Source organism: Rhopalosiphum padi, chromosome 3 (assembly GCF_020882245.1).
Source record: "Rhopalosiphum padi isolate XX-2018 chromosome 3, ASM2088224v1, whole genome shotgun sequence".
In the NCBI taxonomy this organism is placed as follows: domain Eukaryota; kingdom Metazoa; phylum Arthropoda; class Insecta; order Hemiptera; family Aphididae; genus Rhopalosiphum; species Rhopalosiphum padi.
The window spans coordinates 34,710,067-34,734,496 of NC_083599.1; the positions used below are offsets into that span (position 1 = coordinate 34,710,067).

General features: G+C 26.0%; 1 protein-coding gene across 1 annotated transcript; it reads left to right on the plus strand.

Annotated features, from left to right (window-relative positions):
- The first annotated feature begins 3,257 nt into the window (after positions 1 to 3,257).
- LOC132927741 (coiled-coil domain-containing protein 39-like) lies at positions 3,258 to 20,985 on the plus strand. Its single transcript, XM_060992329.1, has 17 exons — positions 3,258 to 3,446; positions 6,414 to 6,533; positions 6,742 to 6,888; positions 9,605 to 9,763; positions 9,827 to 10,048; positions 10,123 to 10,314; positions 10,422 to 10,637; positions 10,719 to 10,934; positions 10,995 to 11,159; positions 11,231 to 11,330; positions 11,422 to 11,576; positions 11,713 to 12,139; positions 12,203 to 12,309; positions 14,217 to 14,429; positions 16,495 to 16,721; positions 19,033 to 19,112; positions 19,673 to 20,985. The coding sequence occupies exons 1-17, from the start codon at positions 3,339 to 3,341 to the stop codon at positions 19,702 to 19,704; spliced, it is 2,886 nt and encodes a 961-aa protein (XP_060848312.1). The 5' UTR covers positions 3,258 to 3,338; the 3' UTR covers positions 19,705 to 20,985.
- Positions 20,986 to 24,430: the final 3,445 nt, after the last annotated feature.

Below are 24,430 nucleotides of genomic sequence, written 5' to 3' on the forward strand. Positions count from 1 at the left end.
ATATTCAACATAATACGTGTTTCAATTATTATGTTGTGTAAATAAGTATCTGATATACTGTTGACCACATGTTGAGAAGTTCATACCAATCAGAAATATTATGTACTAGATTAAAATCAAAATTGTTATAAACCAGTCAAAATATATTTTTTTCTTGTAAGGGTTGTAATTTAAAAATATCTATTTAAAATTTAAAATATTATCAGAAACAATAATTTATGCATAAGATTTTGTATATTGTTATCAATATATTAATGACATTAATAAAAGTAGTTATATTAGTTGGACAAATTAGTGAACATAACAAAATAACTTACCTGCTTTTTATGGCTAACAGATTCATCTAAAAAAATAAAAAATGATAAGTTAACATTTTAAATTCCGAGTATTTTGACAAATGTATTGATTTTACTATGTTAATTTTTTTTTCATGTGTCAACACTTATTGTAAGAGTAGTAGACAAAATGTTTCAATCTTTGATTTTAATAACTTTTCTCTTACCAAAGTGCATCTTGTTGGTAATTTGGATTTTGGAGATCAAAAATTAAAAATTCTTAGTACTTTTTCTAATAATTAGTAAAATAAAACAAAAAACCGACAACTACGATTAGGTAGTATATGTGTTAATTGTAATAAACTTAAAAAATACCATGAAGTTGTTTTGATATATTATATATAGTAATAATTATATTAAGCGTTGAGTATGCCTCATCATTAGATAGATCATTGTAATGGATGTGTTAAATTTTAATTCAATGAAAAATAGTTGTATAGGTATTTCTGAATGGTGTCACTTTTTATCAGGTATATATTAATATTTAATGATGAACTAAGTATTATATTTTATATAAATAATAGTAACTTATTTTATTATGATTTATGAGTAATGTGGTAAGTACTAGGTTGTATTAATTTTACCATAAATACCGCATTTTATTATTTTATTAATTATTACAATAGTAGAGTATGTTTATATTATAGGTACCTATATTATTGTAATTCATTTTTCGAGTCAGTATTGATACTTACCATATAATGGCATGAACAAATTCAAGGTATATAAATAGGCAATTGAATAGTTATTAATAACTTCAAATTAACTTAAGTGTTTTACTGTATATACCAATATAATACACCATAATATGTGGATTTTTTACAATAACATATATGATTGAAAATGGCATGGTTGAGAATATTTTTTTTTTTAGTTGTATGATTAAGAACATTGGATATTTTTTTCAATGTTGCAAAATTTTATAATTGTTATTGTTCTTTAAACAAAAAATTTTTACATATTTTTAATATTTGTATACATTTATGACAGTGGCATAGACATGATTTCTGAAAGGGGGGGGGATCAAAAAATAAAATAAAATAGCTAAATGGGAGGGGAAAATTGGAAAATCCCCCAACCTCAAAACTTTGGTAGTAAAATATAGAAACAAATAAAGAACAATGATTATATTTTGAATTGATTCAAAATTCACATTAAACACAATATAGAAAATTATCCACTTCAATATTCTATAAAGTCAAAACTTCTGTATTATAAAATACTACTTAATATTATAATAGTCTAGACAAATAGAATAAGTGGCTCTCCTCTAGTCCTCTCACCCAATTCTTCAATCATCGTCATTTGGTTTATTTGGTGTCTACAACTTAAAAAAAATTATAGGTACTGATAAATAAATTGCGACCCATGAGCACCTGTAAGGCCCAAAATCGTAACAGCCCAGGGGGCGATCGTGATCGCCCACTCTGCGTCAGCCTGGTCCACTCCTGGGCTCGACTAAAAGGGCTTCCACTGTAAATCTGTGTTAAAAATGTTATTGGATGTTATCGTTGTTATTAAATTATGAGAAATGAGATCATTATTGCTACAGCCGCTACAGGTTTAGTTCAGTAGAATTGTTAAAAATGTGCGAAAATGTGTTTATTACACATTGTGTATGATGGTATAATGATATTTGTGCAGTACCTGGGTGGCTGGAGGACCTTTACCTATGATCGTTCAAGTCAATTTTTTACGTCAGTCCATCCCTGGTCGAGCCTACATACATATTATTATAGATTATATAATATTAATATTGTCTCTATAAAATGTATAGATAGTATAAATAATAAGATAAGCAATAACAAAGCATAATCATAGTTGTCATTGCCCATTTCGACCAAATAAATATTACTTTGCTACAAATAAAAACGAAAATAAAATTATAATGGTAGGTATTCAGTATTGACAAAATTGTCAAAATTTAATAGCTCGATAGATCATCATATCAAAAAATATTACATTTTAGTGCATACTGCAAATGCAAGCAAAAACAAAAAATAATAAAAAGCCTATGGGGGATCTGACCCCGTTGTATATGCCATTGATTTATGATTATTATAACCAGGGCTCGGGACTTAAAGCATTTGCTTATTTTTATGGATTGACTTAAAATGTAGCAGAGTGCTATGGAAATGTATGTCATGTTACAACACATTCAATTATGAAATTCGAAAGTGTTTTTTTTTTGCTTTTTTCAACGATTTTTTAAAAAGATGCTTATTTTTAGTTATTTGATTATTTATGCTTTTTTGACCATCTTTTCTAGTTTTTCTAGTTTTTTTTCAGAAAATCCCTCGGAAAATCTATAAACAATAAAGCAAAAGTCTCGAAAGTGAAGTTTGATTTTTTTTATAACATAAAGATTTATTGATTTTTTTTGATTTTTTAGTTAGAAACTTTTGTTTCAATATTTTTTGTAATATTCAATTGTATTATTTTTAGCACAGTTAAAAATTATGTCTAGTATCTATTTTATCATGTAAAATTTTGCAGTTAATACCTACACGAAGCACGTTATTATTAGATACGAAGTGTGAATGATATCGTCAAGCACCTAGATATTTTTATGAAAATAGTATTTATAGAGAAACCTTAACTCTAACGTCTAACATTGTGAATAATAAAATATTAAATATTAAATGGTCTTGAATGAGTTAAATGTTATCATGACTTTTTTATCTGTAAACAGTATAGTAACTATAAAAAAAAATAGTAGGTACAGTACCTACCGCCCGACCTACCAATGATACAAGCACCATGCCAACATTGTATAATCTAATCAAACAACTACAACTACTTCATAATAATATTGTGCATCATATAGGTATAGTTATTCTTTTACCATTACGTTACCATAGCAACAGTTTTGTGTACTTTACATTTATTTTGTTTTCCTGATTTTTTTCAAAAACTTTTTCACTCCGTACATTTTCAATCTTTTTAATTTAATTACTGATTTAAGTTTCTAAGTAATTGTACGGTTCCGGATACCTAATAAAAATGGCATACGACAACCAAGTAATAGCAGACATAATGAAGGACATTGGCTGTGGTGACGGCTTTCATGTACCGGTAGCAAATGAAGAAAATCAATTACTCGAAAAAGAGGTATAGGTACACTATTATTTATAACAAAACTATTATAATTTTTAATTATTTATATAATTATATTTAATAGTATTGTTTTGTGCAAGATTTAATTAATTAATTAATTTTAATATCGACGGGCGGAAGCCTATACTTAAAATAGTATAGTTATATTGGTATTTAAAATTAACAATAATATACAATAATATACATAATATATACGAATACTGAATAAGAATAAAAAACAAATCGTAATGTGATGAAACAACATATTCAAATGGAGTAACTAGTAAATAATAGAACAATTTCATACAGATTGTTATTACTTACGTTCTATAACCTCTAAAGACCTATACAGTGTTATTCATAGTCTTTGTCGAAAACTAAGGTTTAACATAAGTTTAGAAAAACTTGGTTTAATTCTTTGACCTCGGTTAAACTCAGGTTTAACGACGTATTATTCATAGTCAACATAGTAAATGGGCTAGGCTAAGTTTTTAAAAATTGTGGATTATCTTAGTGTTATTATAAACAGTCATAGAGCCTCCCAAATTTCCATATTATTACTAATTGACGCCAATCTAAAAAAAAAAAATTAGGCAAAAATACATTCTATGTTCTACAAACATTACACTTTTTCCAGGTGTTTTTATTTATACCATTATTATTGTTATATTTTATGAATTTTTGTAAAATATATTTAGATTCATATTCTATTTTAGAGTTGTTATAATGGTATTTTATTTACTTAAAATTATAATTTAAATCACGTAATTGTTTTTTGTAATGAAAGAAGAGTTACCTGGGAAAGTGGGGAGAAATTTCTTAAATTCATTATGCGTCTAACAATTTGTACATTAGCAATATCCATTTTTCTTAGGTATAAAGTGCACTAGTTTTCAAAACATTAATAAATGAAATGAAATGATAATAAGATAACAGTGATTTTTATAATAAACCAGCATTAAACCTAGTATTTGCCTAGTTTATAAATCAAAGGTTTATCGTTAAACTCAGTCTATGGTTTAAGTAAAGTTTATCGTATATGAATACCAAAAAAAATAAACTATTGTTGAACTACTATTGCACCATTGTTAAACCAGGTCCAATATGACTATGAATAACACTGATAGTGTTTACTTATATATAAATAATATTCTCAATTTGAAGGAATTTATATGGATTATGGTGTAATCCTTTACGCATGAATAATATACCTAATACCTATTATAATAATATAATATAATACACTTGTATACGCCTATACATTTGGTACATTTTAGTTTTTATATTTGCATTTACTTTTAAAAAGTTAGCAAGTTACTAAACTCATTATTTAATATTATTTATAGATATAAATATAATGAAGTTACTGTACTTGTATTGTACTAAAATACGTATATAATAAAATAATTTTATATAAGATAAAAAAGATAAAAAGTATTCAAGGCGCAAAAATATAGGTATGAATATTAAAATGTTAAGGAATTTTCAACTATACAAAATAATTTGCAAATTTTCGCAATTTAGATGAAATTTCGTCAAAATACTCGACTTGACATTTTAGGTGTTTTTACCGAGCAAACATTTTTATTGGTAATCATTAACATGTTCGCTTATATTTTGGTCAGCGTTATTTACAAAAATTGCTAAACATAATTTTGAAAACCGTTTCTTAAAATAACCATTTGTTTTCTATTTACGTACTTCCCTATTACCTAGTTTTATCATGTTATTTTATTATTATTAGGCACACCCAGCTGATGACGATCCGTAATCGTCATAGCACAATTATTATTTTTGTATGTTAAATATACAAAAATTGTACTTAGTATCTATTGATATCGATTGTGTGCATTTATTCAATAGTGCTAACAACGCCAAATGGCGTCGTTGTAAAATTTATTTTGAAGATTGCGTACGCACCGCAAAAATATATATGGACAATTTTTTATGTCTATAGTCTATTAATAGCTCATTAAGAGTTAACAACTTGAAAATTAAACCAAATACAGTAAATACTAATATTTGGTGAAAGTTTCAAGTATCTAGGACTATTTATTTTTAAGTTACAATAAAATGAGAAAATCAATTTTGTCGAAAACTTTTTTATTTTGAGTAAAAAATTCCATTTTCCTATATTTTTTTTTGTCAATTATTTTAATACAGACATTGAGAATATTTCAATTTTTGCTATGTAATATTTTGATTCATTTTCCTACCAGAAATATATTGAAGTTAGAAAAATACTAAAAAATCATATCATTGTATAAGCAATACATTAACCAATACAAGTTATTTTAATTACAATCAAAATATTTATAATGAAATTACTATAAAGCAATAATAATTTTTTATGAATGTTTGATTGAAGTTCCAATTTCATATTCAAAATGATTATACCGATAATCGATTTATTCTTAAACAATTTTTATTATTTTTGTTTTTATTCAAAAAATATTAACCATTTGTCAATTAGTATTTAGTAATAGTATAATATTTATAGTTATTACCTATATAACATAGGTACATACAATATGTATTACTTATATTTTATCAGTTTTAGGCAAAAAGTAGTTCAACATATCGTATTTTTAATAGAAAAATAAATAAATTAGGCAAGTATAGCAATTAATGTATAATAAAATATCCTCAGAAATATAGGTTAGCAGATCGTATTCAATTAGAATCATTTTTCGTATACAATGATTACTGATCAGGAAATTTGGTGCAATTACAATGATAGTAGGTATATACTTGAAATATTATGAAACTTACTGGAAAACAAAGCAAGTTCCTTGATTTTTTTTTAGATGTACCTATTAGTGCAGTTCTGTATTAGTATCATTGTTTTTTATGTATTCTATTTTATTCTAACAAGTAACAGTATATATTCTTAGCACTTTAACAGTTAACACTGTTAACAGTATAATACCTAATAGTAATTTTAATAACATTTTTATTCTTATGTGATAAAATGTTTAATAGATAAAAGAATTGCTTAAAAAAAAAGCGGAACTGTTGGTTACTGATGAATCATTGGATAATGAATTACGTGATAATAAAAATATATTAACCAATTTATCATCTCACGAGGTTCAAAATCAGGTAAGTCTACTGATATTTTATTTTAATAAGCGTTATTGTAAATTATTTAAAATCAGTTATAATGTTTAGGTACCCAGAAAAATCGAATTACTTTTCAACAATTTTTTTACAATTTTACTAATAATAATGGATTATTAAAAAATATGTGTATTTCGTATTTGTTCTTAATATATTATAATTCATATTTGTATATTCCATTTTTGAATAGAAATTGATCATAGCCAATCGTCAACAATATGAGACAGAACAACATATGCTGATGACAGCTCAAAAAGACAACGATTATTTATCTCGTGAAAATAAAGAATTGAAACAAAATCTCAATGAATTGATTGAAAATCAGAATAAAATGGAAGTATGGGATATTTGGTTAATAATCAAAATATATTATATTTATTATACTTATTACCTATCACTTATCCAAATCGTGAGCTATGAATTATCAATTAATGAAATTCAAAATTATTAAATTATTTCTAACGCAGACACACAGTAGTATTGAAAATTAAATACATTTCGTGTTTTTAGATGGTTATATGTGATTATTTATTTTAATCATAGCTTGGTATTTTATAAAATATGTAATTTAAATTAATCGTAAATTTAATATTTATTTGAATTATAACTTATCAGGCACCTAAGTTTGTATTATATCACCTATTTATAATTACCAGATATTAAGAATAATCAGGACTTGGAAGATATGAAACTAAAAATGTTAATTTTTAGTAATTTACATTTTTTAAATGCACTTAAAAATACCAATATAATATGCTCTTTAAATAGCACTATAATATAGTATATATAGGTAAATCAGTGATCATTTCAATTTTTTTTTTAATACGCATGGCATATAATATAAGGCAGGTCACTTAAGCGTAAGCCATTATCAATTATTCGGGCCAATCAATTTATAAGGTCAAATTACATCAGATACCTACGGGACTGGTCTATTGTCATCTTATTGGAATGAAATATTTAATATAACTAACTAATGAAGTAATGACAATCCTATGACAGACCGCTTTATAAATAATTTAATTGATGACTTTAGATACCTGGGGTACCTATGTAAATTATTAAAATATTTTAAAAAGAAACAAACAAATTGGTTGTTTTGTATCAACACTAGCTTTTTTAATTTATTCAAAGAATGAAAATAAAAATATAAGCCAAAGTTTATTAGTAAATGCTAAAAGTTAATGGAAATTTCGTCGCTCAGTCTATGAATTCAATTATTTGCGTACGACGTTGTTTTTACAACATTGTAGAAACGTTGTAGCAACATTTAGGAGATCATTCAAAATTGAATATGTAACAGGAACGTATGAGGTAACGCCACGGCCGCGGCCGTTGAATGAGTTTCTACAACTACAACAACTGCCGTCGCCACACTGGTATTGGAAACATGACGCGGAAACTGCAAAATGAGTAGTGACTAGGCCATGGGCTCCTGGTACTCTGGACTCCATTTGAGTCCTCGGTTTACTCGTTTAATACGCGACGATAAAAATCGACAGACCACAATGGTTTCATTAGATACCTGCAGTTTTTACCAAAACCACTTATATTTTTAAGGGGTTTAAATGGTAATTTAATAACAATTTGAAAATAATTTAAATTTTAAATATTATGTTATATTTTATAATATTTAATTTTAAAAAGTCGTGCATCGAATGTAAAAGCGGTTTCGACAAAAACTTAGGCTGGATTTAGGACGTCGCACCCGCTGTGTTGTCTCCGTCTTACACGTTGACGACATAGACAAAACACATTTACGCAGTCTAAGTAGAACTCGCTCAATTTTGTTGCTAGAGTAAATAAACCTATTATAAAATTAAAATATGACAATATTTTGGAGTTTAAGACGTTTGAGTTTATTTCCATTATTTCCATTATAACGTTCATTATATTGTTTAGAAATAGCAAAAATTTCTACATTTTTAAATAACCTTTAACTTTTCAAAATTTTAATTTTTAAAAAAAAACTCATTGTCTTGCCCTCAAAAATATTCTCATCTTTTAATTTTATAATAGGTATATTTATTCTAGAACCAATATTGAGCAAGTTCTACTCAGACTGCGTAAACGCGTCTTTCTTAATATTGTCTTAAGTGTGTAAGACGGAGACAACACATGCGGATGCGACGTCCTCTCAAGAGCAAAGACTGACTGTAATTATTAAAAGTAATATATTATAATAAGTTATTATATATTACTATATATCAACAGTCAAAAATTGTGTATATATACATTATTATTTACAAAAAAAACTTAAATTTTACTTTTTATTTTTTTAATTGATACGTTAAATGTTACAATATTTTTATACGTTTTTCTGTAAGTATAACAATATAAGTAGAAGTAAAAATTATAAAAATGAAATTTAGTGTATGTCATCAGGGAAATGTGAAACAAATTGTTATCTTACTTTGTATGATCTGAGACTTACAAAAACAATACGTAAATGCTAGAATTCTCGAGCACTTATATTAATAACTAATAGGTTTAATAAGTTTTTACACTATTGAATCTAACGTTTTATAATTTAATAATTATTAGTATAATAATATACGATGGCAAAACTGTTTATAGATATGTATTATTTATTACCAATATTACCAAATGAATGGTAATATTGTTCAAATTTTTCGTTTAATTATTTTAATTTTTAAGATATTACATCTATAACCAGTAAATTGTGAACTGTATAAGTGTTTAAAACAAATCAAATAAGAGGAGTTTGAATAAATAAATGTGTATTAATTCATAGGTAATAGGTATTGTATAATATATTTTAAACTATATATTTTGTTTTTTTTATAAAAATAATAAGCAAACAATGTTAAACAATTTGTAGTTATATCATTTTTATACTTAAAAATTAAATTATTTTGAAAATAAATCAATGAACACAACACGTAAGTTGTGTATACGTATGATTATAATTATAAATAATTCTACTTAATGTCTGTATTTTTGCATATTTAGAACAATGAAATATAAGTGTATATAAATTATAAATAGATTGAGTGCCTATTGCTTAATTTTCTTATAAATTACATTATTAGAATGAGTTGGTAAAAAACGACGAACAAATAAAAAAATTGAGGGAAACTATCGAGTGGGGCGAAGAAACGCTTTCGGCATGGAACAACGATTTAACTAAGCAATGTACCGATGTAGATATTCTTGAGACATATCATTTAGGGGATAATAACAGGTTTAAGGTAATAACTAAATTAAAGCGTAAATAGTTTTAAAAATATACATTTATTATATATATAATTTAGGAATTAGAATTACAAAGACAGTATCTTCAACGGGATGTGATTGAAAGAGAGTCTATCGTGGAAAAAGAAGTAGGTGAACTCCTTCAAGTAGAAAGAGAACTGGAACAAACTGCTAAGTTAACTAAACAAGCACAACAAGAAAGAAACCATCGGCTTGAGCAATGGGAAAACGCTGCTAATTTTTTGAACTCTAATCGAAAAGATTCACAGAATATCGTTGAAGTCAGTATAATTTTATTGTATTTGAGATGGAAAAATCATTAAAAATATTTATTATCAATTCATAATAATTATAGGAAATAAATAAAATTAGATTAGATGCTCGTATAATGTATGATAACATGAATGAAAATAAACAAATGTATCAAGAATATTTAGAAAAAAATGAAGAATTAGAATATAAAACGGAAGAAGTAAATAAAGTCAATAATGAGCTGAAGTTATTGACCCTTAATAAGCTTTCGGAAACTACAGATTTACAATCAGAGGTTAAGATTTAAAATACATTTATATGTATTATGTATAATGTATATAATATATTATATAGCTGGATGCCTGCTATCGATGTAATTGTTATTTTTTTAAATTTCTATAGGTGTTATCAATTCAAAAAACCCTTAGTGTTATGGGTAATAATTTAGAAAACGAGCGTACAAAACGTAAGCATATGGAAAATGAATTAATAAAATTGAAAACTCAGATACAACAAAAAGAAAAAGGCTTAACCAAAGTAAAGGATGATTTGTCTAAAATCAAAAACAAATCAATGACTACAGAAGAGAGGTTAAATGAACTGAACTTGATCTACAATGTATTAAAGTTTGATTTGTAATTTTAAGAAATATTATTTATTAGTAAAAACGCTTGATAATAATTGTTTTTTTTGTCTTAGCAAAAAAAAGCTGAAGCAGAAAATTTCTTATCAGAAAAAAATAAAATGGTTACTTCCGCGTATAACGTAAGAAATGAAATAAGCCAGGAAAAAATTAACATTGATTTATTGACAAGTCAATTAGAACGAATTTGTAACAAACAAAATATATTGAGTAAAGAAGAATCGAGATTAAAAAAATTAATTTTGGAAAAAAAAGAACTTATATATAACTTGGTAATAGGATTGCAATATCAAGAAAATCAATGCATAAAAATATAACAGCGATTATTTTAGAGCTTTCAACTCGAAACTATACGTATAGAAACTTCTGAAGCCAAAGGAACCACGGATATTGAAGAAATGAAAGTTTTGCAAGAAAAGCTACAAATGTGTAATGAAGAGTTAAGCCAGGCCAACGAACATCAACGTGAGTTAGAAAAGCAGTTGAAATCGATTGAAGTGAGTTACGATAAAATAGACATATTTATATATATATTATTAAAAATAATGAGGATATTATGATGTTTTAGAGCGAGACCCGACGTGTAACCAAACAAATTGAAAAAAATACTGTAGAATTAGAAATGCTCCGGAATCGAGTAGATGAGTTGAACGTCACCAATGAAGGAGGTTCGATACGATTGCCAAGTGTAGCATTGGTGTTATTGGGGGGTAACGTAGTTAACGATATTTCATGTTTTATTTATCGTGTTCAATAAAGGCGTAAAGCAAATTCAAGTCTTAAAAGAAACAAATCATCGGTATCACATGGAGGAAATGATGGTGAAGCTCAAAATAGAACAAATGAAGAAGTTAACGGACAATGAATGCGAAAAAGTGTATTCGTTAGCTCAGCAGCGCGAGGAATTAACAATGGTAGGTGGATGTTTTTCATAACCAATCAAATTGCAGTATAGCTGACAGCTGAGACATATTTATAATATTTATTTAAACTTGACGTGCATATACGATTGTAATATTATATGAGCATCAATGTTTTGCGCGTGAGTAGGGTATAAACAATAGGAAAAGTGAAGTGGCGGAAATGTACAAGCGAATCAGCGAAGAGAAAAAATTGCTATCAGATGAGAAGTCAACGACGAAACGCAAGCTGGATTCGTTGGTACAGTACATTGAACAGCGAAAGATCAAACACCAGATACTTTTGTCTACGATGAGAGGCCCCTCGTCCCCGGCGACAGCGGATGACGGCGATGGCGATTGCGACGACGAAGATGAAGACTTATCGTCATTCAGGATTAGCGAGCACCGGATTCGGGTGGCCCAAGAGAAGCTTGAGCTTCAGGAGACTGGAGACCGACTGGATGAGCGTGTACAGAAGCTGGAGACCGAGATCCGGGCCATGGAGAACACGCTTCATGTACTAAATGCCAACAACAATTGTTATAAGTCCGGCATGTCTTCCGTAAACCCGGCTAGTCAGTTCACTTCGGACCCAGTTATCCGACAGAAGTTGGTAAATCTATGTATTTTTGTTGTAGGTGAAGAGTACAAAGAAAAGGTTGCTTTAGAGGAGACTTACGAAAAACTTAACAGCATGTGGCTGCAGAAAAAGAAAACACTCGAAAATTTGGAGAACGAGATTCAAGTGAGTACCAAGTACCTATAAATTTAAATACGATGTGTGATCGACGAATATGTATTTATTATATGCTTTGTAAATCTAAATACGCATAAAAAAAATCTTTTTAAAGGGAAAAAAATATTCTATTCGTGAATATCAGCAAAAAGATTTTTGTTACACTTATTATATTTTAATATCTCGAAGCCTAATCGATATTTTAATTTTATTTTTTAATACATGTGCTTATATCATAGTTTTATTAATGAGAAGTGAGAACTATTCCCAAGGATCATACATTTTTTTTATGAGTATTTACATAAAAATCCTAAAAATTATTACCTATATTATAAAATAGGCATACTCTCATTATTTGTTCGAGAGTTTAGATAGGCAACCAAATCAACAATTGTATTAATTGTTTCTACATATTAACCTAGCTTTAAAGACTATAGTTGAATCTTCGAAAATGTAAATTTAGTATTTTTGCAGTTTTATTTGATTATATGATTAATAATGAAAGGTTTTTGTTTTTATTGTTGTCCGTGTAAAAAATTTAAAGTATTAAATGTAACTGACAACTGTTAGTACCTATATTTACTTAATGATATTAATATTTATACAATAATGTACCAAATATTATAGTAATATTTTATTTTGGAATAATCATTATATCTAAAGGTAGAATTTAAATTTATTTTTTTATTCCATTAACAATAATTTTACTTGATATTACAGAAAATTCAAATATGATATATATCTATACTCGTATATATTATGATGATATTCAACATATCATTTTAGATTAAAATTGAGAAGTATACAGTAGACGCCTCATGTTCAAAATTGTTAATTTTTAACTTTTTCTCATATATATATATATTATTATATACTCGAGTTACAGATAGTATATTTTCTTAATATAAATTGACCGCTTTTAAGTGTACTTTTAATTTATAACTTATTTTAATATTTTTAATTATTTTTTTAAATATGTATCAATATTATCAAATATTTATATATTACTTAGATAATTAGATGGATATTTAAAATTTGCAAATCGTATAATTTTGATTTTTTTTCTAATTTTTCTTTTTGTTTATTTTATTAGAATATCGGAGATGGCATAGTTTATAATTATTTATAGGTATTATTATTTATTTTATATGTATGGGATTGAACAATTTTTTAAGTTTGGTATATCATGAATTTATGTTCCAAAAAAAAAAAAAAAAAAATCTATAATAATATTAAAATTATTCAATAATAGAATGTTTAAACATTTTATAAATTATTAAATTATATTAAATATTTAAAGAAATAATATTTTATATTTTTGACTTAAAGTTATACTTATAACAGATTAATAAAAGTAGTAAATAGATATTGGTAAATAATAAAATAAATAAATAAAATATTTTTTAATAAACAGTGGTGGCTTGAGTTTTCAAAACACTAGGAGCAAGCTTCATAAGCTACCCACACACCTATTCACTAACTAAATTTGTTAGGATCAATGCAATATTTAAATTTTTTTAAGTTATATTTTTCATGTATTTTTACAATTTATTATAGATAAACTTATTTTAACTTTAATGACTAATCTTCTGTTATGAATGTTATGATTAAACCTGACCAACTTACTAAAATAAATTAATTTAAAGATATTATGGTTATTAGAAGTAAATGACTAGAAAAGTTTATTACAGTAAAATCCGCTTATTTGGGAACCACATAAAGGGGACAACTGCTTAATAGGAACAGATTGCATAGTCCCGAATGAATGTATCGGTAATCGGTTTATTATTTATTCGGTTAATCGGGACAGTCGGATAATGGGGACAAATAGGTCACCGTCCAATGTGTTCCAATTAAGCGGATTCTACTGTATTTGATATTTGACAATACATTATATTATAAATAATACATTTTAGAATCTAGAAGTTCAGTATAAGACAAACAGTGAAGAATTAGAAAGTTTAATCAACATTCGAGACATCAAAGACAGTGAACGTGAACGTGTGCTTAAAGAGTCCAATGAACAAATGATGAAACTAAACCGAGCAAATAACCGAATCGAGTTTGATATGAAAACAATTGACAAATGTTGTAATCCTGATAAACGGAGTGCACTTGAATTAATAAAAGTATGATAAGTACCAATAATACATAATTTTAACCGACGTCAACACTTATTTTTATTCACTTGCAATATAATTTATAAATTATGATATAAATTGTTAAAGTTATCAATTCTGAGTAGAGTTTTGAATGTATTGGTTTTAAAAAAAATATTTTTTTAGTTTTTTTAATTCACTTTTAATTCCAAAATAATACTTCAATATTGAGTGTAGTTTTTGGTAACAAATTTAATATACGTAACTCAGTAACTGTTACTTTTCAAAATAAATAATTGTGAAAATAAAACGATATAATGGAAGTATTTATGTAACTAAAGTCATTATTGTATTCTTTTTTTGCATTTTTCAAAATATTTTAAGCTACTCATAAAAATATCAAAATATATTCAATTTTTAATATATTATTAGTTTTTTTTCAATTTATATAATTTGAATAATATTTGTTTTTTTTTTAAACGATAAAACAGATCAAAAATTTATAATCACTTGTTAAGTGTTTGAAGTTTAAATATTTAAAAATTTTCAAATTATTTTGTAACTTAAAATTTTTAAACATTTTTAATTTAAAACTCATCAAAGCTCAAAAGTATAGTAAAGATGGGGAGTAGGTTTTTTAATGGATGTGTTAAATTTGAATGCAATGACAGGTATCATTGTATACAAAAAACGATTCTGAATGGAGATGATTTGTTAGTTAGGGATAATTAATGGGATATATTATATTTTTACCTATATTTTAAATTGTTATTTTACGCGATTTCGTAAAAAATTAAATTTTTTACGCTCATAAATTTTTTTCTATTTTGACGCTAGAATTTTTTTTTACAGATACTTAATAGAACTTATAAATAACCTTGTATTGGGTTTTTTAACCTTAGGTATAAATAACAATTTTACGAATTTTCAACTTCAAAATTCATTACAAAATTTTAGTCATTTCGTAAAAAAAACTTAGAAAGATCGAAAATTTTAATTGTCTATAAATAGCTTAAAAAAAGTTAAAATATAATTGTAAATAGTAATGCTAATATAAATATTTGGAGAAAATTTCAAGTATTTACAATAATTCGTTTTTGAGTTACAGTAATATAAAAAAATCGATTTTATCGAAAACTGATTATGCATAAAAATTCCCGATTTGCCGTTACTTTTTCAGTGTTTTTCCTAACGCTAACTGCTTTCTAACTTACAAAGTACCAACTAGATGCATTTTTCTTTTCAAAGAAGGGCTGAAGTAAAAAATCAAAGCATTATTTCTACTCCAAAACGTGATGACAGACACAAAAATAAAAAAATTAAAAACATACATCATTGTAAAATCAATACATTCATAACTTCGTTCAGAATCTAATTTTTAATAAGAGATACCTTGTAAGTTATTGTTACTGTAATAATAATAATAATAAAAAAAATAAAACAAAACTTAACGAATGCTACATTCAATTTTTATGAGCGTTTGGAGTTAAAATTTCATATTCAAATGGGTTATAAAATTTTTTCGATTTATTATAATCAAATAAACAATACAATTTATTATTATTATATTATTTACAATTATTATCTTTATATATTTTAAATATTTTTTATTATTGGATGTGATTAAAATGAAAATATAATAGTACCTATATATAGGTACTATGTAAATGTAGATTAGAGTATTTTTAAATTAGTATTAGATTTCGAATACAGGTTCTATAAGAAAGTATTTAAAGTACTTTTTTTAAATATTTAAAGTATAATATATTTGAATACTTTTACTCGAGTATTTTATATTATTGATCATGAGGTATATTTAAATCTTTTATATATTAAATTATCTTTACTTGTTTTAAATCATGATTTTTAATTGTTTTGTTTTATACTTAAATAACTATAATAATTAGCTGTTACCAATCAGATAATGTAAGATCAATTAGATATTGCTGGTAAATTCAACCATAAAACTTGTAAACGTATTTTGTTTGTTAATTGTTACATTTATATAAATACTTATATCTTATAAATTATTTTCAATGATGATATATAAATACTCAAATTATTAAGATTTATTAATTGACTCGAGTTTTTTCAGCGGGATATCATAGTGAGGATGATGAAAAAAGTGAATAAGTGCGTTTTGGAGCAGTTGTCGGAAATGTCTGTTCGACATATTGGAGTTGAACCAACCATCAAGCAATATTTATCAGAAAAGAACTTGGAGCTACCCGCTGTTTCTGGTCTATTTTTGAATCAAGTCAAATCAAGTTGTGGTTCTAGTTCGGTGTCATTGATTAGCAGTAATTCCAGCAGTGTTAAAAGGTAAAAACCCTAATAGCGATTATAATTTTAAATGCAAAAAAATATGTAAATATTAATATGTAATCCAATATTATATGTTGTTCGTACCCTAGGTCTGACGATTAAAAAGTTTACTAGTAATAAGTAATATTTATAATCGATGGTAGTTTGTAAATAACAATTAATAGATAGACATATAAGTAATATTTTAATCTTTTAATCGTTGAATTATAGTACAAAAAATTAGGTATCACTGGTCAAATCAAAACATAAAATAAGATCCATGGCAATAATTTAAAATATTAAGAAAAATAGCAATAATAATTGCTAAGTACTTTGAATAACATATCAGCTGATGATACATTAAATTAATTTGCTAAAAAATACCATAGATTACAATAATTGTAATGAATAAATATAATGCCCTATTGCACAATGTCTTAAATATAATTAGCTTGTAAATCACTGTGCAATAGGCTCTAGATGTAATAGTTATTGTTGTTTATGAGTGGTTTTTGTAAATTAAATTAATTTGTTTATAAAACAAAAATGTATTTGTATTAGATAATATTATATAATATTATTAATAATAATACTTAATAATAAAATATTTTCTTTTAAAATAAATATTTAATAAATTTTTAACTAATAAAATTAAAGCATAATATTAGTTTTTTTTATTTATCAATAATTATATTATTCTCTTTTTAGTATTAGTAATAAATCATAATTTTTTATGGTGATGGATGAAACATATATTTTGATATCAATTTTTGTATCCTTTAATCAATTTGTATTGCTGTGATTGTACGGTATTTAAATAAAAAAAAAAGAAAAAGAAAAAAATGTAATCGATATATGAAGTAATATTATAAGATAAGATAATATGAATGGTGAGGGTGTGGGCTAAGTCCCCCACGGGCCTGCTTGCCTTTAATATAATATCTAGCCTCCCCTCTCAAGTCGAAAGCTGAAATTGCGCCTATGGGTAAGATACTTAATAAGGGAATGATAATTTAAATAAAGAGTAAACATATTAGATAATTTATACGTAATAATCGGACCCGACTGCCAACTAGAAAACGTTATCATTCCTCAAGAACATCGAAATATTGAAATATAAGTATATAATATAACACAAATAAATGCAATAGTTATAGTAGTAATAAGTCTCATTTTTAACAATTCCTAATTGTTAGTATAATCATGTAAAATATAATATTTTATAAAGCTAATAGCTACCTGTTATCGAAGTTATGTTTAATAAAAAAGTAAGTAAATAAAATACTACCTACTATTAAAAATTAACAGTTATACCTAAATTGATAATAGAAAAATACATCTAGGTATTTAAAATTTTATAGTTATGTAGAAAGTAGCACACCACCTATATTAAAATTTAAAACTCATATACGAGTATTATAATATCGTACATCATCGTTTATAATAATTGTATTTTTGGGAAAATCAACATCTTGGGACGGATATTACGGTTTTTGTTTTTAATAATTATACAAAACCTTTTCTTAAGACGTATGCTAATGTACAGGGCTCGGAAGTTCTAGCAAATGCATATTTTTCTTGGTTCGTCCTAGAACATCCAAAGTAAGATACAAATATGTTTCACACTTCTCTGGTGTCATACACAAAATTTTATTTTGCTATTTTTTTGCATATTTACGGTTTTTACTGCTATTTTGCTAATTTAAGGTTTTTAGTGCTATTTTTGGGTATATTTTCATATAAATACATATTATAGGACCTATTTCGCTAATTTGGAGTTATAAATGCTGTTTATGGGCATATTTTTAAAAACTAAATTTATTTAACCTACCAAACAGTTGCCTACGAATATGTGAACGAAGACAAATTGTTATATTTTAAGATGGTGTCAGTCACATCGCACTATCATTAGATTAGTTGTATTATCGTGCTGCAGTCGTATTCCTGTCGATACCTACCAACATATTCTATGAAAAACATTAAAAATCTGTAAAATTAAATATATCTTAAATTGCATGTTTAAAAAAATTTGTTGAACATTTTATTTTGCATATTTTCCAATTTTTAGTGCTATTTATAGCGCTGATATTAATGTTTTTATGTGCATATTTAAGCGCTAAAAATTAATTTTTTTAGTGCTATAACTTCCGAGCCCTGCTAATGTATATTGTATTTATAAAGATTTTGTTCTTATCTCTACTTAACAAACATTTAAATTTAAAAAGTACCCAAACTATTATTTTATTTATATAAAATAAAATAAATTACAAATATGTTAACAACATAAAATATTAAACGACAAATTAAAAAGGTTAAATTTAAATTACAGCTATTCGGATGAAGACAAGCAGTGTTCGTATTCTGTAGTGAACTTACAACCCGCGGCTTTAAGCGGGTCCATTAAATCCGGTAAATATACAGTTATATTAACGAATATCCGGAATATCATGTGAATTCAACACATACATATTAATATAATACTATTTATAATGCGTAAAAACTGTAAACTATTTATAAGATAGTAATATTATCACAGAGTAATATTACACACTATTATTATTGTAAAGGCTAAAATTATCCTATCAGTGGTAATTTATACAGTATTTTTATCGAATAGTATTATGGTAAAAACTAACAATAAATAATAATTTAATTGATCTCATCAATCCATTATCGATAAAAAATCGTAATAGTTGAACGTTATACGGGCTATGAAAAATATATTAAACACAAAAACTCCAATCAAAATACATTTTCAAATGCTATAATTTGTATAATAATTAATAATAAAAATATATCATTCAACTATTGGCTTGCATAGATGCTAGTGTAAGTGAAGCACCCCTTTAAGTTTAATTTTCTACATTAAATATATACATCAGAAAAATTATTATGTTTAGAAATTTCAAAATCCCGCGAAAGTTGGCCATTATTATATTATGTATTTATTTATTTATTTTTCCTAACAGGTACTTCAATCATGACGAAACGAAACAAATAATGAAACGTTGTAATTTTACAGATAAATATATTTTCATTTTGGGTGTATTTGAAACGGCCAAAAGCCCAAAAGTAATGACACTTATTAAGTTCATTGAAATATACAATTTTATATTGTTAATTATGAAAGTGTCAATATCATAAATTGTCCTTTTAGTTTTTAGACTTAAGGTGGTTGGAAGCAAAATATTATTTATTTTATGATTTAGAATATTTAGATAAATTATTATTAGATAAAATTAAAACTACTTAGAATAATCAGATTATTCGCATTCAGTTCTGTAAAAACTTTATTGATTTATTTTTAAAGAAAAATGTTCTCTTTTTCAATATAAATTGTATTAAAACCCTATTATTATTTCTACAGTAGTCTAGAAAAAAGGCCGATAAGGTTAAATGTCTGTATAAAATTAAAATTAATTTATTCTTAATATGTGTGGTTTTGTCAAGTTTTATTAGTTCTTAATTAGTAAAATTAGTTTACATTGTATGAACAATATATATATATATATATATATTTTAAATTCAATATGATATGTCTTCTGAATATGAGGTTGGTGCTCGAGAATCTTACATATAATATGATCATTCACTACAATCTAAATAATTGCCTACTAATTATTCCTTAGAAAAGGAGTGATTTGAATCATCTCAAGTAATATAAATCCACAAGGAACAAGACGTAAGATAATAGACACGTCAACCTAACGTGTTGCTCAATTTATCACATACGTTGACTATTATTTTTTTTAAAGGACCATCCAACTCAAAAAATCAATAATTATTTTATTACCAAAAAATAGAATAAAATCTTACTAAGATAATGATACAACTAAAATTCGTTAATGATTATTCGTTCGCTAGTTACGGTGAATTTTGACATTGCGCGTGACGTCACGGATTCGTTTCCCTCGGCGGCGGCCATACATAATACACGGCAATATTTATCAATTTTTGTTTAACTTAAAATAATTGCTAATTAACTTATTTTTTTTCGAATGAACTAATCAAATGTATTTAAGAGTACCTCATAATTTTTCCATTCGTATAATAATATCACAAAAAATAACATTTAAATAAATTATATTACGAATTTATCATATATTAACTACAGCTAGTAAACGTGTGTAATATTGTTCTGAAGATCGTAACATCGTGTACCTATAGATCTTTTACGTCTAAGCTGGCTACTTAAATATTTAAATTTCACTCATGTTTAGGAGTTTTTAATCGTTTTTAATCGTTTTCAACGCCTCATATCGTAATACCACTCATTTACTTATTGTACCATATATAAATTGTAAATATTTATTAAAATAAATCATTAAAAAAATATATATACATTATATTTATATTAATTGTAATAAAAAAATAAAATGTTTTTGATTTATGTGTATTTATAAATATAGAATATGGATGTATAATATATCAATATGGATTTTTAATTTAAGAAGTATGATAATCACTAATTTTATATTTAATTATTTGCATTTTTTAATGCATATTATATTCAATATTAATGTGTTAAGTTTTTGATATGGAGTATTCCACTTAATAAAATTTATAAATTATTATGTTACTCTTTGTTTTCAGAATTAAGAATGTGTACCAATAGATACTTATAATACAACATTACATTTTTAGTATTTTTAGTATAATATATATATTATATACTTTTGTAAACACAATTTAGCTTTTAAATTTTTAAATATTTTAATTAATTGATATAAAACAAAATAAAATAAATAACTATTTGAGATTCTATTTTGAAACTTGTTACAATAAGTACGTTTAATATTACATACTTATTACTTATTAGGTAATATTTTAATTTATAATTTCAGAATAATAATATTAATAAATATATATTTTATACGAGCAGCGGTCCACCGGGAAATTACCCGGTATCCCGGTCATCCAGTCCGCCACTGAATCAAGTTTTTAAACATAAATTTAATATAAATAATATTATACTATTCTAAAATAGTGTATTTCATCAACATACTCTATAGCGACGGAGTTACTCGTGACCATATCACCAATGTCGCTTGAGTTCACGTCATTTTTAATAATTATTTCAGCGAATAATCAACAAGCTGTGATAAAACGATCACCCCGTGTTTGTACCTAAAATTGAAAATGAGGTGTGCCAGCGACATGAACCTGTGGTAAACGAAAGTATAACTCAACTCTGATAACCCAAAAGTATTTGCGGGACTCAATTCGATGTCAGCCATTCGTTTTACTTTCGTTTACCACAGGTTCATTTCGCTGGCACACGGATGACATCGAATTGAGTCCCGCAAATACTTTTGGGTTATCAGAGTTGAGTTCAACCAATATTGTTAGGTTGTTCGAGTTGAGTCCCTTCAGCCTATTATTGATATAATAATTTTTTTCTTTTTCTAATATATCTTTACATGATATTTTTTACTTTATTTTTGGAATGGAATTAAAAAAAGCATTTAATTTTGTGTGAATTTTACTGTGTAGGTAGTTATGACATTTTATCTATTTACGGACTCAATTCAAAGATATTAAGATAATAAGCTGGACTCAATTCAAACAGATAAAAGTAGCATGGACTCAATTCAATATCACCGAAACGAGTATTTTTGAAGTATCTTACTCTATAATTGGACTTTCAGCAACCTGACGCATAAAACGATAATTTCAATACTTATTATATGTATAGGTATTTTTTAAATATTTAGTTATACATTTATTGTGATTTGTGATCATTAAAAAAATAATATTTGTCTATGGTTTACATTAAGTATAATATAATTACTTTTAAAATAATATTTTAAATACCTATTATATTTTAAATTTTGAGCAGAGCAAAGTGCAAAGAATATATAAATTTTATCAAGGTGTGTTTTTTTTGTGTTTACACAGTAAGTAGTTGAAAAAAGTTTTTATTTTTAATTTAGAGAGTGGTTTTGGATAGAAAATTGTATCAAATATGTATTTTAAAGAGTTCGAATTAAAATTTATCGTAAAAATTAAGGACAAACGGTAATTTTTAACGCACATTTAATACTATTATTAAAAAAAAAAATTTGTGACCATGGTTATCTCCGAACTCATTAAATTCAATCTTTATATTTACTTTAATACGATTCGTAATAGCCAAAGCCCAAAGTTTTCGAAGCATATTATAAGAATAAAAAAAACTATTTTAATATTTATTTAAAAAGTGTGAGGGTGTCAAATTTCTAAAAAATTATTTTTTATATAATAAGTAATCTGCATTTTATTATTTGTTTATAGAACACTAATAATTCTTGATTATTTTAATTAATGATTAATGACTTTAATAACATCATCAAAAAATATATCATTAAATATTCTTAGTGATATAGGTTGATAGATCGTTTCTGCTCAGAATCGTTTTTCGTATACAATATATTTCATTGAATTTTCGTAAAATTTGATATTAGAATTGTAATTAGATTTATTTATATAATAGTAATAGAAAGTGATTTCTTTTTAATGTTTATAATTTATTTAGTTATTATAAGCTATTTAGGGTGAACAATTGCTTTTTAGGATGTATTTTATTGAAGAGTTGATAGGCGCGCACTAACTAAAGAACTTTTTATTGAAAATGTATTATTTTTCTATAATAATAGTATTTTTTCCTCAAGTCTATTAGTATCTTTATTTTAGTTTATTAGGTTCGCGATAAATGAGTCACTTTTTTCAAACGTTATAAATTATAATAATATACTTACATAATAGCTATAAAGTGTAAAATATGTATGTAGCACTATAGCAGTATGAGGTCAAAGAACTCAGACATTCAGCTATAGATTCGGGCAGTGTTGTTTTTTGGCAATAAATTAAAATAATATTAAAATATTTAGGAAAAACTCTCATTAAAAAGGCGATCGTCTGACTCTAAGACTTATTGCGCGTTATACTTACAGCGCCATATGCACCCAAGTATGTATATATGTATTAAAGTTCGCGTTTATTGAGGCGGCGTACAACTATATATAATATCATACCTACGTATCTCGGACTTAAATCGGTTCCGAGCGTGACGGCCGCGATAATGAAATTCTGCCACGCGGCGCAATGGCTACGTCAAGGTCGAGGGGCTATTTAGCAGTGGGTGCGGTAAGGTTTGACATGGGGTTGCAGGCCGACGTGATTCCGACGATTATTATTATTATTATATTGTTATTGTTGTTCACTCGCGTCCGCTCGGGAAATTTACATATTTTTATCCCGCCGATCACCCAACACCGCACGCGGTTGCTACACTATAGGCGTATTATTATATACAACGGTATTGTTATCGATGAAAATAATCGTAAAATATTAATGATTCGACCGCGTTATGTATACATGCATATTATTTCAATATTATAGACATACCCCCTTAGCCCTTACGTATATATAATATAATATAATAACACGTTGGGACTCGGGATGCCGTAAACGGCGTGCGAGCGAGCGAAATAATCATCAACGAGTAAGTTGCGTGTGTATACAGAGCGTCTTTCATCGCTGTTTATATTACTATCAATCGTACGGTAATATATACCTACGCTGCACACGGAACACAATGTCTTTACAGACTACGCTGCAGACACCTCACGCCCTGTTTATATGATGTCAGTAATATTATTCGTACAAATGTGTAATGTACTCACGAAGAATAATTCTCTTGGCTAATTCGCCGCCTCCGTTATCGCTGTGTTCCGTGCGAAACGGCT

Coding starts and splice junctions, on each gene's coding strand:
- LOC132927741 (XM_060992329.1), top strand. CDS start 3,339: ATGGCATACGACAACCAAGTAATAGCAGACATAATGAAGGACATTGGC. Junction 11,577..11,712: donor AGCGCGAGGAATTAACAATG/GTAGGTGGATGT, acceptor GCGCGTGAGTAG/GGTATAAACAATAGGAAAAG. Junction 12,310..14,216: donor ATTTGGAGAACGAGATTCAA/GTGAGTACCAAG, acceptor AATACATTTTAG/AATCTAGAAGTTCAGTATAA.